General features: G+C 54.8%; 1 protein-coding gene across 7 annotated transcripts in view; it reads left to right on the plus strand.

Annotated features, from left to right (window-relative positions):
• Positions 1-110: 110 nt before the first annotated feature.
• The window catches only part of TOM1L2 (target of myb1 like 2 membrane trafficking protein), an 87,824-nt gene continuing 74,773 nt past the window's right edge, over positions 111-13,161 (plus strand). For all 7 annotated transcript variants that reach the window (XM_082373045.1, XM_082373046.1, XM_082373047.1 and 4 more), the window contains exon 1: positions 111-264. In XM_082373045.1, the coding sequence (XP_082229171.1) occupies positions 213-264 (52 nt within the window). In that variant the 5' untranslated portion in view covers positions 111-212. The remainder of the gene's footprint in view (positions 265-13,161) is intronic.

The following is a 13,161-nucleotide window of genomic DNA, read 5'->3' on the forward strand; positions in this document are numbered from 1 at the left end:
GGCGTGACTTCGCGGAAGGAGCTGTGGGGGCCAATCGGAAGAGGGCAGGGAAGCCGTCGCCCAATAGAGGCCGGTGGGGCGGGGCCAGGGGCGGACACCGGCTTTCCTGAGGGTGGGGCCGGGGCAAGTGTCAGTCAGGCAGGGAGCGCCGCGGGGGACGCGAAGAGCCGGCGGCTGACGCGCGCGGGCCGCTGCCGAGCCGTCCGCCCAAGATGGAGTTCCTCCTGGGGAACCCGTTCAGCACGCCGGTGGGGCAGTGCCTCGGTAAGGCCCCCACGGCGGCGCCCCGAGGCCTGGGCGGTGCTCCGCGCGTCCCTGCGCGGCGGGGCCCAGTCCTCCGCCCCGGCCCGGCCGCCGCTTTCCCAGCGGGCTCCCTGCCCCGGGCCCGCCCGGCGGAGCCGCCCTCGGCGGGGAGCGGGAGGCCGGGCGCGCTCCTGGGGAGGCTGTCGGGGGCGGGGGCGGCCGTGCCGTCTAACGACGGGAGCCCGGCCGGGGAGCCTTGCCGCCGACCCTCCCCGTGACCTTGTGCGAGTCGCTGCCCTGTCGGGTCTGGAGTTCCGTCTGTCAGAGGCGGGGTCTTGATGTCCGTGGTCCTCCTGTCTGCACGGTGACTGTCACTTCCCTGCGCTCTTGCGTCTGCCAGCGGTGAACCCTTAGGTGGCAGATAGAGGGTTACTCGGCAGTCCTAATCCTATGGGGGGCTCTGGGCGCCCGGGATGACCAGCGTCCCGGGCGAGGAAAGCCCGAGGTGCAGGTGAAGGACCGCCAGAGGGCCCGCCCTATGGAATTTCCTTACTGGAAAAGCAGCTTGCCTTTTCACCCAAGGTGGGCGCTCATGCGAAGTGTGATCAGTCTAGAATGTTGATTGGTTTCTTTTAAAACTGGGTTCTTCCTGGTTGGTGGAAGGACTGGTGAAATGTCTTTCATGAGCACGGACCTTTGGAGTCCTTATGGGCCTGGCTGGATTAGGCTGTAGTGATTTATTTCTCGCTTTACTTATAAATTTACAGCTTACTTTTCAGCCTTTAGTGGGGCCTGTGCAATTACTGAGGCCTCTCCCGTTGGCTAACTGGCATTTGGGAGCCTTTCTTTTCTCTGTGGTGTAGGGTCTCTGATAAGGGGCCCTGGGCCCTGGGCCCTGGAGAGTGTTTCCCCACCTTTCTCGAGGTTCCCACCCCCGTTCTTCTTCCTCAGCTGCTCTTTCGCTGCATGCGTGTTCCAGAAACTCATTTCTCAGTTGGGTACTGAATTCCAGTCAGCTATGAGAGGGAGCCAGTAAACTTGGGGAATTTTTTTTCTTTTTCTTTTCTGTCTCCTTTACCGTAGGAGGCTCTGTTACTACCTTTGAAATGCCAAGGTAGTTGATGAGGAGTATAAGTTAAAGGGGACTTTAAAACATACAGACGTAAGGGATGTACAGGTATATAGCAAGGGGAAAGAGCGTGCTTCTCTCAGGAAGACCTGAGTTGAATTTTGCTTTGCCCAATTCAACCGTGGGACCCGAGAAAATTGTGCAGCCCTTCTGAGCCTTAGTTTGCTTGGTGGGGGGGCGGAGATTGATTCATCCCCACACTGGAGAGGCTGTGTGGGGCAGCGGGCCCATCTGTGAACAGGCCCCGCGTCCACCGTCCCGTGGACAAAACACTTGACCGTGAAGAGGATGGAGCCTCCTCATTGCCAGTTAGCCAGCAGGCAAGACCTCGGTAATTTCACAGCTCAGTTCAGATAAATGATTAGAGGCCAGAGTGCGTTACTAACGTGTCTTCTGTGCTGTTGTGACAGTGTAAAAGTGACTCTCGCGACATTTAGTGTTGTTAGTGTTCTTTTAAAAGTATGTGCCGGGGGTTGGTGGGAGGGAGGGGGATGCAGAAATAAAACAACAGCAACAAAGCTAACGGCTAAGAGCAAGGGTATACCTCACGCGAAGCAGTTCTACAGCCATCACGTGCTCCTTACAGCTGCTCTGTGAAGTTCGCTTTATTGTCCTTCCCACTTTAGAGATGAGGAAACTGAGGCTCAGCGAGGCGGAAGGACGGCTCAGCTGGTCAGAGGGAGCTGGGATTTCATAGCCATCCCGGTGCTCAAGGGGTTGATGGGGTCAGGAGAGGGAACAGAGATGTGTGGGACAAGGACGACCACCAGAAGGCCCCCCAGCGCTGGTGCTCAGTTGCCTCGTGGGGGCTGTGAGTGCTGTCGGGTGGCCGTTGCGCTCAGAGGAGCTGGGGCCTGCGCCCGGCGTCTGAGTCTGAGGGCTGTTGGTGAGGATGGGTGGGAACTGCACAGGCAGAGAAGAGGCCCCCTTGCCTGGAGACAGGTGGAGGAGGCAGGCAGGGGGTGTGAACACCTCGGTGGTCCCCAGTCCGCGCGGCGCAGAGCTGGCTGCGGGGAACGGGCAGGTTGGGTTTGGGTCCAGGGTGGAGCCCTGTCCTGGGTGGGTGGCGTCAAAGGCCACGTTCTGTAGCTGACCACAACTGTTAGTCTCCTTGGACCTCGTTTTCCTCACTCAGCAGCTGCTGTGGCTTCTACCTAAACCGTTCCCTCAGTCCATTTCAGCAGGCGTTTTGAGTGCGTATTGGGCACCAGGCCCCAGGATACAGACATTAAAAAGCTGCTCAGAGGGGCCCTTCTGTAGCGGTAACGCACCCACCAAGGTGTCCTGAGCTGCAGAGCCTCAGGCTCACGGTCCGGGGGTCCGTAGAGCCGCGATCACCCCGCCTCGTGCCTGGCCTCACTCGAGCTCCCTGGCCTTGTTGGGTCAAACGCATGGTCTGCCCATCGCACGCCGGTGGCTAAGCTCCATCTGATGTGGTTACCGGGCCTTTCCTGTATCCGCGCTGCCCGTGGTCCTGGAAAGTGGCTCCCGAGTGGAGGGCACGGCTCAGAGCCAGGACGGGCCGCAGTGTGAGGGCCGAGAAGCGTGGAGGAAGGCAGAGTGCTCCGTCGTGCCGTCCGACTCTCTCCTCTGAAACAAGTTTCAAGTGGTCCTGTCCTAATGGCTGTCGCACATGGGGAGTCCCCGAGCCAGGTCCACGGTGCTCTGCAGACGTGCACAGCTCTCCTTGTGTGGGCCGGAAAACGCTTTCAAATCGTCCTTTTCCAGGAGTACAGTTTGGATTCATTTAGATGAAAAGATGGGTGAGCAGTTAGTTAATTGCACCCAGAGTATTGGGGGCAGGCTGGGGGCAGGAACACCAGCGCGTCTCTGCTGCAGGGCTTGTGCCCGTGGATTGCGTGGTGTGGGGTCTGAACTGCTTCCTGGAGCTTCGTGCATCCAGTGGCTCTGCATCGCCTCTCTTGTATACCAAGCGAAACGCTTACCAGGACGTTCAGTCTAGTAAAGGAGCTAAGACTGGGACCTACATCAGGTAAGACAGAAAGTGTTGGCGCAAGATTGGACAGATAAACAAAGTAAGGTAATGGAGGACAGAGGGGTCACCTCCAGCAGCAGTAATAATAGTTAAAGAATTTTTGGTTTTTTTAAAATTTAATTTTATTTATTTATTATTTTTGGCTGCGTTGGGTCTTTGTTGCTGCACGCGGGCTTTCTCTAGTTGCAGCGAGTGGGGGCTACTCTTTGTTGCAGTGTGCGGGCTTCTCATTGCGGTGGCTTCTCTTGTTGCGGAGCACGGGCTCTAGGCGCACAGGCTTCAGTAGTTGTGGCTCGTGGGCTCTAGAGCGCAGGCTCAGTAATTGTGGCGCACGGGCTTAGTTGCTCCGCGGCATGTGAGATCTTCCCGGACCAGCGACCGAACCCGTGTCCCCCTGCATTGGCAGGCGGATTCTTAACCACTGCGCCACCAGGGAAGTCCCTAGTTAAAGGTTTTGCTTTTTTAAAATTGCGTACTGTGTTACCGCGTGCCGGAGACTGCAGTAGGTGCTTTGTGTATCTTGCAGGCCTTTAATTCTTAGAACAACACTGTGAGTGAGGTACTGTTATTATTTCCACTTTGCGGACAGGGACCCGGAGGCAGTGCGAGGGTCACACAGCTAGCAGCGAGGGAGCTGGAGTTGCAACCCAGTGTCCCAGTGTTCCGGCTCTGGAGCTGCTGCCCTGGGGGGCAGGTGAGGAGGGGCACCTCGGGGGCAGGAGGAACCCAGCCCTCAGGGGGTGGGTTTCGGCTCACGTAGAAGTGGAGAGGAGGCTCGGAGGGCACTCTGAGCGAAGGCTGGGTGTGGAGGGGTGGTGGTGACGCCAGCCTGGGGAGCGGTGGGGGGCCAGGTGGACAGACGTCAGGCCTGACTGACGAGGCTTCGAATGTAGGCCGCGTGGTTTGGCCTCTTTCATTAGTGGCACTGGGGAGCCATGGGTGATTTCTAGGGAGGGGAGTGGCACAGTTGTCATTACAGAGCCGGGGACATTTCCCCTTGGCAGCCCCCAAAAGGCCATTCCTCTCTGACCATCAAAGCCCCCATGTGTGCAGAGCGGGGGTCCGATGGGGGAGTCAGCGCACGCCGTGCCAGTTCCCCGAGGTCCGGGGTGGGGCCCTTCCTGGAAGCCTCCAGCAGAGATGAGGGGTGCTGAGTCGGGTGGACGGAGCACGGGAAGAAGTGTGGGGTTCTGAGAGCATCTGTCCTTAACTGCCTGGATGGTTATAGAGCGCCGGCCCGCTCCCCGCCCCCCTGCTTCCCGCTCGCGAGTACAGGTGCTGAGAGGCTGGCTCGTAGGGCTTGCCGGGAGGGCTGCCCTGCTTAGGGGGCGCTGTGGGGCTATAACAGGTCCCACAGAACTGTGCTGTTACGAAACAGTGCAGACACGTGTAGAAAGCTTGAAACACACACGCAAATGCAAAGGGGGAAACATCACCATGATGAGCTTTCTTACAAACTCTTTGAGACTCTTCTCATTTCACAGAATAAGTGGAATAAGTAGAGTGCGTGTGTATTTGACCCTCTATTTTCTCAAGCCTTGGAGATGCAGTGTTGTGTAAGTGCTCTTAGCATATTTCTGGGCGGTACGCCTGCTTTTTTGGGGGGTGGATGTCAGCTGATGAAGGGGGTATAAACACAGTGCCCAGAGGGGCATCAGTTAAGCACTGTTGCTCTTTTTTTTTTTTAAGAAATAAGATTCTGGATGATTTTAATTTATTTATTTTTATTTATTTATGGCTGTGTTGGGTCTTCGTTTCCGTGCGAGGGCTTTCTCTAGTTGTGGCACGCGGGGGCTACTGTTCATTGCGGTGCGTGGGCCTCTCACTATCACGGCCTCTCCTGTTGCGGAGCACAGGCTCCAGACGCACAGGCTCAGTAATTGTGGCTCACGGGCCCAGTCGCTCCGCGGCATGTGGGATCTTCCCAGACCAGGGCTCGAACCTGTGTCCCCTGCATTGGCAGGCAGATTCTCAACCACTGTGCCACCAGGGAAGCCCCTAAGCACTGTTGCTCTTGACCTAGCAGATAAGTCACTCAGAATTTTTAGGCTAACCTACTAGTCTGAAAAGAAAGAAATAACGTTCAGACTTTTTTTTGGTGACTCAGCTTGTGGCCAGGAGAAGGGCCTGTTAAAAACCAGCCTCAGACTTTGTGCGTATTTCAGTGCTCCCTCCAACCCTCCTGACCTAGAAGAATTTCCGATCTTCTCCATCCAGTGCTGAAGCCTGCTGGCCGTCAGCACTTGCCTCCTCCTCCAGGCAGCCTTCCTAGACCAGCCTGTTTGTGGTGCTGTCTCTTCTCTGAACTCACCGTGTGTGTTATCCGAGGCATTCACTTGGCTCTGCCCTCACCCTCCAGGGTTCGTGAAGACTAGCGGAGAGAACGTGTGTGGGTCCCCAGCACAGCTAACATACTGTTGCCTCCTCCTGCGGTGCTGTTTCCTGTTGTTTGTCTTGCGTCCTGTCCTGTTTATTGCCTTATCTTCCTCAGGGCAGGATGTGTACCTTCTGTTTCCCCATGACCTTCACGGCATGTGGTAGAGTCTGCTCTGCACAGTTACTCACTCCAAAGGTTCCTTTCTATCAATGTTATTATTTTTTTAGCATCTTTCAGAGCTAAAAATAATAGCCATCATTTACTGGCCCTTCACCACGTGCCAGGCACCCTGCGAAGTGCTGTACAAACGTTATCTCATTCAACACTTTTTTCTCAGGAAATTCCATTAAGTCAGGGGTGTCACGTCCATTTTACAGATGAGGACCTGGAGGCTTAGAGGAGTTAAGCAACTTGCCCAGTGCTGAGCCGTGCTCCACACCAGGGGCTTGAGCTCCAGAGCTTCGTCCTGTTGCCCCGTAGACGGCAAGCCTGGCCTGGAGCCTGTAGACAAGAGGTGGCCTTCGCTGATCCATTGTGAGTTCCAGAGCCTTCTAGGTGCCCTTTGCCCGCTTGTTCTCTTGCACACGGGCACTCTGTGTTTTGGCTGGAGACAGCCCCGTCTCTGCCTCTGTGAGCCGCTGCCCGCGTGTGGGTCCGCTGACTGGACACGGGGAAGGGCGTGTGGGACAAGAATGCTGCTCCGTCGCTTCTCACAGGCCCTTGAGGCCATCACTGAGGTGCTGTGTGTGAAAGCAAAATGTGTTACCGTGTTATAGTATTTCCCACACGCCTTCTAGACTCGTCTTCCACAAGGGCGCTTGTTTTTATTTGTACCTGTTTATTTACTTTTTAAAAATTGTAGAAAAACACACATAGCAGAACATTTACCATTCTGACCGTTTCATAATGTTCAGTGACGTTAGGTACATTCACTTTGTTGTGCAACCATCACCAGCATCCATTTCCAGAACTTTTCTCATCTTGCCAAACTGAAACTCTGTCCCCATTAAACACTAACTCCCCTCCTCTCCCCCCAGGCCCTGGCACACCCCCCCGCCCCCCTTCTACTTTCTATGAATCTCACGACTCCAGGGACCTCACATGAATGGAATCATGCAGTGCTTGTCCTTTTGTGCCTGGCTTGTTTCACTCAGCAGAATGTCTTCAAGATTCACCCATGTTGGAGCAGGTGTCAGAGTTTCCTTTCTTTTTAAGGCTGACTAATACTCCATTGTGTGTATAGAACACGTTTTGTGTATCTATTCATCCATCTTTGGACACTTGAGTTGCTTCTACCTTTGGGCGGTCGTGAATACTGCTGCTGTGAACATGGGTGTGCAAATATCCCATGTTTGTGTTCGTGTCCCTGCATTCAGTTCTTTTGGATATAAACCCAGAGGTGAAATTGCTGGGTCATGTGGTCATTCTGTTTTCAGTATTTGGAGGGAGAACCGCCATGCTCTTTTCCACAGCAGCTGTACCATTTTACATCCCCACTAGCTGTGCATAGGGTTCCCGTTTCTTCACATTCTTGCCAAAACGTGTCATTTATTTATTTTTTTATAGTAGCCATCCTAATGGGTGTGAAGTGTTATCTCACTGTAGTTTTGAGTTGATACCGAGCATCTTTTCATGTGCTGATTGGCCATTTGTATATCTTTGGAGAAATGTCTACTCAAATCCTTTGCACATTTTTTAATCAGGTTGGTTTTGTTGTTGAGTTTTAGGAATTCTCTCTATATGTTGGATATTGACCTCTTATTAGATAGTAGATTTTCTCCCCAGGGGGAGAAAATATTGCCTTTTTACTCTGCTGCTTGGGTCCTTTGATGAAGCCCGGTGTATCTGTTTTTTCCCTTGTTGTCTGTGCCTCTGGTGTCCTGCCCTGATTCTCAGAAGAGTCTGACACGTGCCCTGAGGACAGGCAGGGTGACGCTGGCTGTGCTGGTCGGCCTGACTCCTCACCAGGTGCCGGTTGAGGGCCCCACAGGCAGCAGCCCCGCGAGGCAGGCGCAGTCACTCACGTCTGGTAGAGAAGGGGACTGAGGCTCAGCAGGCCGGTCCCTCCCGGAGGCCTGGGGTAGTAAGTGGCAGCTCAGGGACTTGCACCGGGTCTGTGGGCTCCAGAGCCAGGGCCCTTACCCTCTCAACCGGAGTTACCTGTGGAGTTGAGTAGATGCACTTGTGGCTGAGAATCTGGAAATAGTCGTCTCCAGTTCAGGTCGGCCTTAGCATCACTCGCTGTTCACCCGGTTCCAGTGCGAGTCGGTGCAGAGTGTCCTTGTCACCCCGGTTTCCGGAGAGTTTGGTGAGAGGCAGTGCACCAAGACTCTCCCCGTGGATTTTCCTTTCTCTTCGGATGTGCTTTGGACCCACAGTGTCGGGAGGAGGAAGAGGGATGCCTAGACGCCAGGTTCTCCGAGTGGCCAGCTTGCTTTTCAGGCATCACCAGCTGCCGTTTTAATCAGGACTGAAGCGCAGGCCTTGTAGTCTGGGGGGCGCGTCCAAAATTCTGTTTGAGGTTTTGGTTTAAAGTGGAGGTTGATGGAGAGAGCCTGGTCCCTCCTCTCAGGGAACTGGGCCTCTGAGAGCTGGGAACAAGGCCAGGGCCCGGCAGCGATGCTGTTACGTTCTCTGCTGCTACACACGGGCTCCCGGAGTGGCGTTGTCACGGTGGGAAACGCGGCCTGGGGAGGGTGCTGCCTGGTGTCGGGAGGCGGAGTTAACTCCGGAAACTTCAACCAGCGATTCCAGGAACCGCCGAATTCTCGCTGGAAGGGCCTTCGTGGCATTTGGTCCAAACTCCTCACCACTACCGATGAGGAAACTGAGGCCCAGAGAGGCTAGGTCTGTGCTGTTTCTACCCCAACAATTCTTTTTGTTTTTTTTTGTTTTGGGGGGGTTTTTTTGGCCACACAGAGCAGCATGCGGGATCTTAGTTCCCCGACCAGGGCTGGAACCCGTGCCCCCTGAAGTGGAAGCGCGGAGCCCTAACCACTGGACTGCCAGGGCAGCCCCTACCCCGACAACACTTCTGACACCAAATGTGTGGGTTTTTTCCGGACGCTAGCCAATTCTGACACCAACTGGCATCCCCGATCCAATCCGATTCGATTCAGTTCGACCTGCCTCCTTGCCTGGGGCTGTTGCAGGACCGCAGGGAAACGGCTCAGCCCCACAAGACCGCCGCACTTCAGACACCAGCACCTCTGACCAGCTGGCTGTAAATTGGGGGTGTTCCTGTGACCCCCTCCTCAGGTCTGAGAATTCGCTAGCTCAGCTCACAAGACACGGGAAAACACCCTACTTGGTTTTCGGCCTCTCTGGCATCCAGCCCCGTCGTGCAGCTGTCCCGGGCCAGCCAGCGTCATCTTCTTAGCACTCCGGACACTCGCAGCTCTGGAGGGTCCCAGGGTGTTAGGAGCCATGTGCCAGGAACCGGGGCCAAAGATCAAACGCGTGTGTCTTACTGTATTGGCAGGAGGGGTCGCACAGTGAGTCGCGGTGCGCCTGGGGAAGGGCCCACGTGGCTTTCTACTGACCTCGGGCCTGGCCTGTCACTTGGATGCTCGTGTCTGCAGGGGGCCAAGGGAGGTCGGGGGAAGTCCGTCACATCATGAACGACTCCAGCTCATGAAGATGAAAACTTGTGTTTTGTTTCAAAGTTAAGCACGTTTAGTCTAATCACATGGGACTATTTAGTTCCCGGTTTGGTGATTGGTAAAGTCAGCTCGTAAACTCCCCTTTGCTCTTCTGTTTTTCCTGCTCTTTCTGGCTTCCGTCCAGAACAGAGGGGCTGCTCCCAGACAGGACTCAGGAGGGCCGGGGCTGGCCGGCGCCCCGCTGCTGGTTTGCTGCGTGACTCTGAAAAGGTCACGTCCGACCGCTTACTCCTGTGATGAGGGCGAGTTGAACAAGTTCATTTCCACGCCTGAAGCTTAAGGCCTAAATCAAAGTAGCTTTCAGTTTTTCTTCAGACCTTTAGCCTCCGTAACTCAGCCTCAAGGGCACAGAACAACTCTCTGCATACTTTAAAAAAAATTGTGGTAAAATATACATCACACAGAATTCACCATCTTCACCGTTTTTCAGTGAACAGTTGAGTGGCATTAAGTACATTCACCTGGTTGTTCAGCCATCACCACCATCATCTCTAGAACTCTTTACATCTTGTGAAACCAACACTGTCCCCGTTAAACAGTAACTCCTATTCCCCCTCCCCCAGCCCCCGGCACCCCCCTTCTACTTTCTGTCTCTATGAATTTGACGACTCCAGGAACCTCATATAGGTGGAATCAGACAGTATTTGTCTTTTTGTGACTTGCTAATTTTACTCAGCAGAATGTCTTTAAGAGTCACCCGTGTTGGAGCAGGTGAAAAGAATCTCCTTTCTTTTTAAGGCTGAATAATACTCCATTGTATGTATAGGCCATGTTTTGTGTATCCACACATCTATCTTTGGACACTTGGGTTGCTTCCACCTTTTGGCTGTCGTGAATAATGCTGCTGTGAACATGATGTACAGATTTCTCTTTAAGATTCTGCTTTCAATTCTTTCGAGTATATACCCAGCAGTAGAATTGCTGTCTCACATGGTCATGTGGTAGTTGTATTTTAAATTTTTTTAGGAGCCTCCGTACTGTTTTCATAGTGGCTGCCCCATTTTCCATCCCCACTCACAGTGCACGAGGGTTCCAGTTTCTCCACATCCTCGCTGACACTTGTTATGTTCTGGTTTTTTGATAGCAGTCATCCTGAAGGGTGTGAAGAGGTTGCATACTTTTTGGGGTGTATTATTAAGCTCCTGGGGGAGTTGGGGAACCAGCGCCACGAGGCGCCCTTCCCTCAGCTCAGAGGCTCCCTCCACAGTCGGATCTGTGCCAGGATGGACACGTGAAGAAAGTTCCGGGGAGTGATTGGGACACCTGCGGCTAGGACCACGGTGGCCCTGGGATCGGGGGGCGTCTGAGTAAGGTGGCATCGAGCCTGCCTCTCGGGAGGAGCAGGAGAGGCAGAGCAGAGAGCCGTGCGTGGGGGCCAGGGCGGAGGAAAGGCCCAGAGGTGGGCGGTGTGCCCGGCAGCTGGGGGCGCTCCCCCGGGAGTGGGCTGCCGACCACCGGGGATCGACGGTCAGTCACGCTGGGTCAGTGTTCTGAGGGTCTCGTGCCCCAGCTTGCCTGCTCCCTGTTCTAACTCGAGGGGGTGCCTCGGCCAGGACCTTAAGGAGGCAACAGGATCCAGCTAGAATAACCTGGTTTTGATTTCACTGCCCTTGTTTATTTTCGTTATTTTTATGTTACTTCGGATTAATGCCAGATGAATTTGCGTGAGAGAAGGGCGCCTCGTAGCGCTGGTTCCCCAAGTCCCCCGGGAGCCCCCGAGGGCCGGACCATTACCCCCACCTGCACCCAGCCCTCCCTCCTGGTCCTGCCGGGCCGGGTGCTGGGAAGCGTGGCCAGTGCGCTGGGCCCTGCTGGCGGGCAGGCCGCACAGCCCCTCCCGGCGCTGGAAGAGGCGGGTGGGGCCCCGAGGGGCTGGCTGGAGTAGAAGCGCCTGTGTGAGAACCGCGCAGCGTGAGACGGCGCGGAGGGTCCCGGCAGCACCTGAGCCAGGACCTCTGCACGTGCCCCTTGGCTTCTGCCTGCTTAGGCTTCACCTGCTCTTTGGGACGGTCCACCCTCACGGCCCCCCCGACCCCGCCCCGCCCGGCGTTTCCACCCCTGCGTGGCATTGCCACAGCGGGTGGGAGGACAGACCTGGCTCTGTCCTCCCACCCCCTCCCCAGGATCAGCGTGACCGCATCTCATGGCCTGGCTGGTGTGGGCGGGAGGTTGTGCGGGGAGACGTAGCTGCTGGGGGGGGACCAGGCCCTCCGCCCAGCCCACTCTCGGCACGTGGACCAAGCGGAGAGTCCGGGGCTGTGCCCTGGGGCTGCTCCCGCTCTGCGAAAGGGGCACTTTTTTGTAATTTGCTCAGCGCTCCCCGTGGGCTGGCTGGAGAGCCGTGGCCCACACCCACCCCGTAGGTAAGGGCTGGGGGCGTCCATCCTGGTGTCCATCCTGCTGGCATGATAATGTGCGTGGCTTTCCTTCTCTTCTCTGTCCTCCAAGTTCTCTGTAATTACATTTTTAAGTGGAAAAACCCGGAGTCCTCCATTTCGTGAAGATTACTTAGGTTCTAGTTTTGTGCGGTGCCGAATCAGAGCCAGGCAAAGAAAATCTCCGTGGAATATTAAGGGGTCACTTTTGCTCCTAAAATATCAACATTGACTAAGGTTTACAGGCTAAAAATAGAGGGAGGGACTTCCCTGGTGGTCCAGTGGTTGAGAATCTGCCTTCCGGTGCAGGGGATGCGGGTTCGAGCCCCTGGTCGGGGAACTAAGATTCCCGCGTACCGGGGGGCAGCTGAGCCCGTGTGCCGCAACTAAGACCTGACAGAGCCAAAAATAAAAATTAATTAATTAATTAAAAAAACATTTTTTTAAAAATAGAGGGAAAATGGGTGAGTGTGTGCTGAAGCTTGGTAATGAGTTTGCTCTGCTGTGACGTGGGCCTGTCCCCTCCTCAGCGTACATCCGTGGTTTTGCGGCAGAATTAGCTCTTTATTGTCTAGTGGAGTCCAACCGGTGTTGGGCATTGAAATCCATGTTTGTTTCCGTTCGTGTGTGTGTGTGTGTGTGTGTGTGTGTGTGTGTGTCCTTTCAGAGACCTGTTCATTCCCAGCTTGACACTGTTTTCTATCCTGTGCCCAGAGATTTCTGAGCCATATATATATATAAATATATTTTTAATATTTATTTACTTATTTATTTGGTTGCACCAGGTCTTGGTTGCGGCAGGCAGGGTCCTTAGGTGTGGCATTCGAACTCTTAGTTGCGGCATGCATGTGGGATCTAGTTCCCTGACCAGGGAGCGAACCCGGGCCCCCTGCGTTGGGAGCACACTGCGCCACCAGGGAAGTCCCTCATATATATTTTTAATATATGTTAAATCATTCATCAAGGAACGTGTGTATGCTGAAACATTGGTGGCCACCTCCCTTACAAGTTGACTCTTTCTACCCAGTTTTTAACTGTGTTCATCCTATAGGCACTTTCTGGGCTAATGACATAAAATCGTCTTGGAAAGGAAAGCTAAAGACTTTTGCATTACCTTTTTCTCCTTTAAATCCACCCTTTGGTATTTGCAAAGGTCAGACGAGCGATTCTGGCGTCCATGGCCCTGATGAATGGGAAACCATACGTTCCCGTTGGCCTCTGAGGATGAGGGATTACTGCGGCGGCCGAGGCATCTGCTGTAATGTCAGGAGCGTGGCGATGGGAATGGCAGGAGCGGCAGACCCGTGAAAAATGCAGGAAGCGGGAAGCTCCTCTCCGCTTGCAACCGCGCGGACACCTCTGAGCATTTGTTCTCCTCC

This window comes from Balaenoptera borealis (genome assembly GCF_965194805.1).
Source record: "Balaenoptera borealis genome assembly, chromosome: 20".
In the NCBI taxonomy this organism is placed as follows: Eukaryota; Metazoa; Chordata; class Mammalia; order Artiodactyla; family Balaenopteridae; genus Balaenoptera; species Balaenoptera borealis.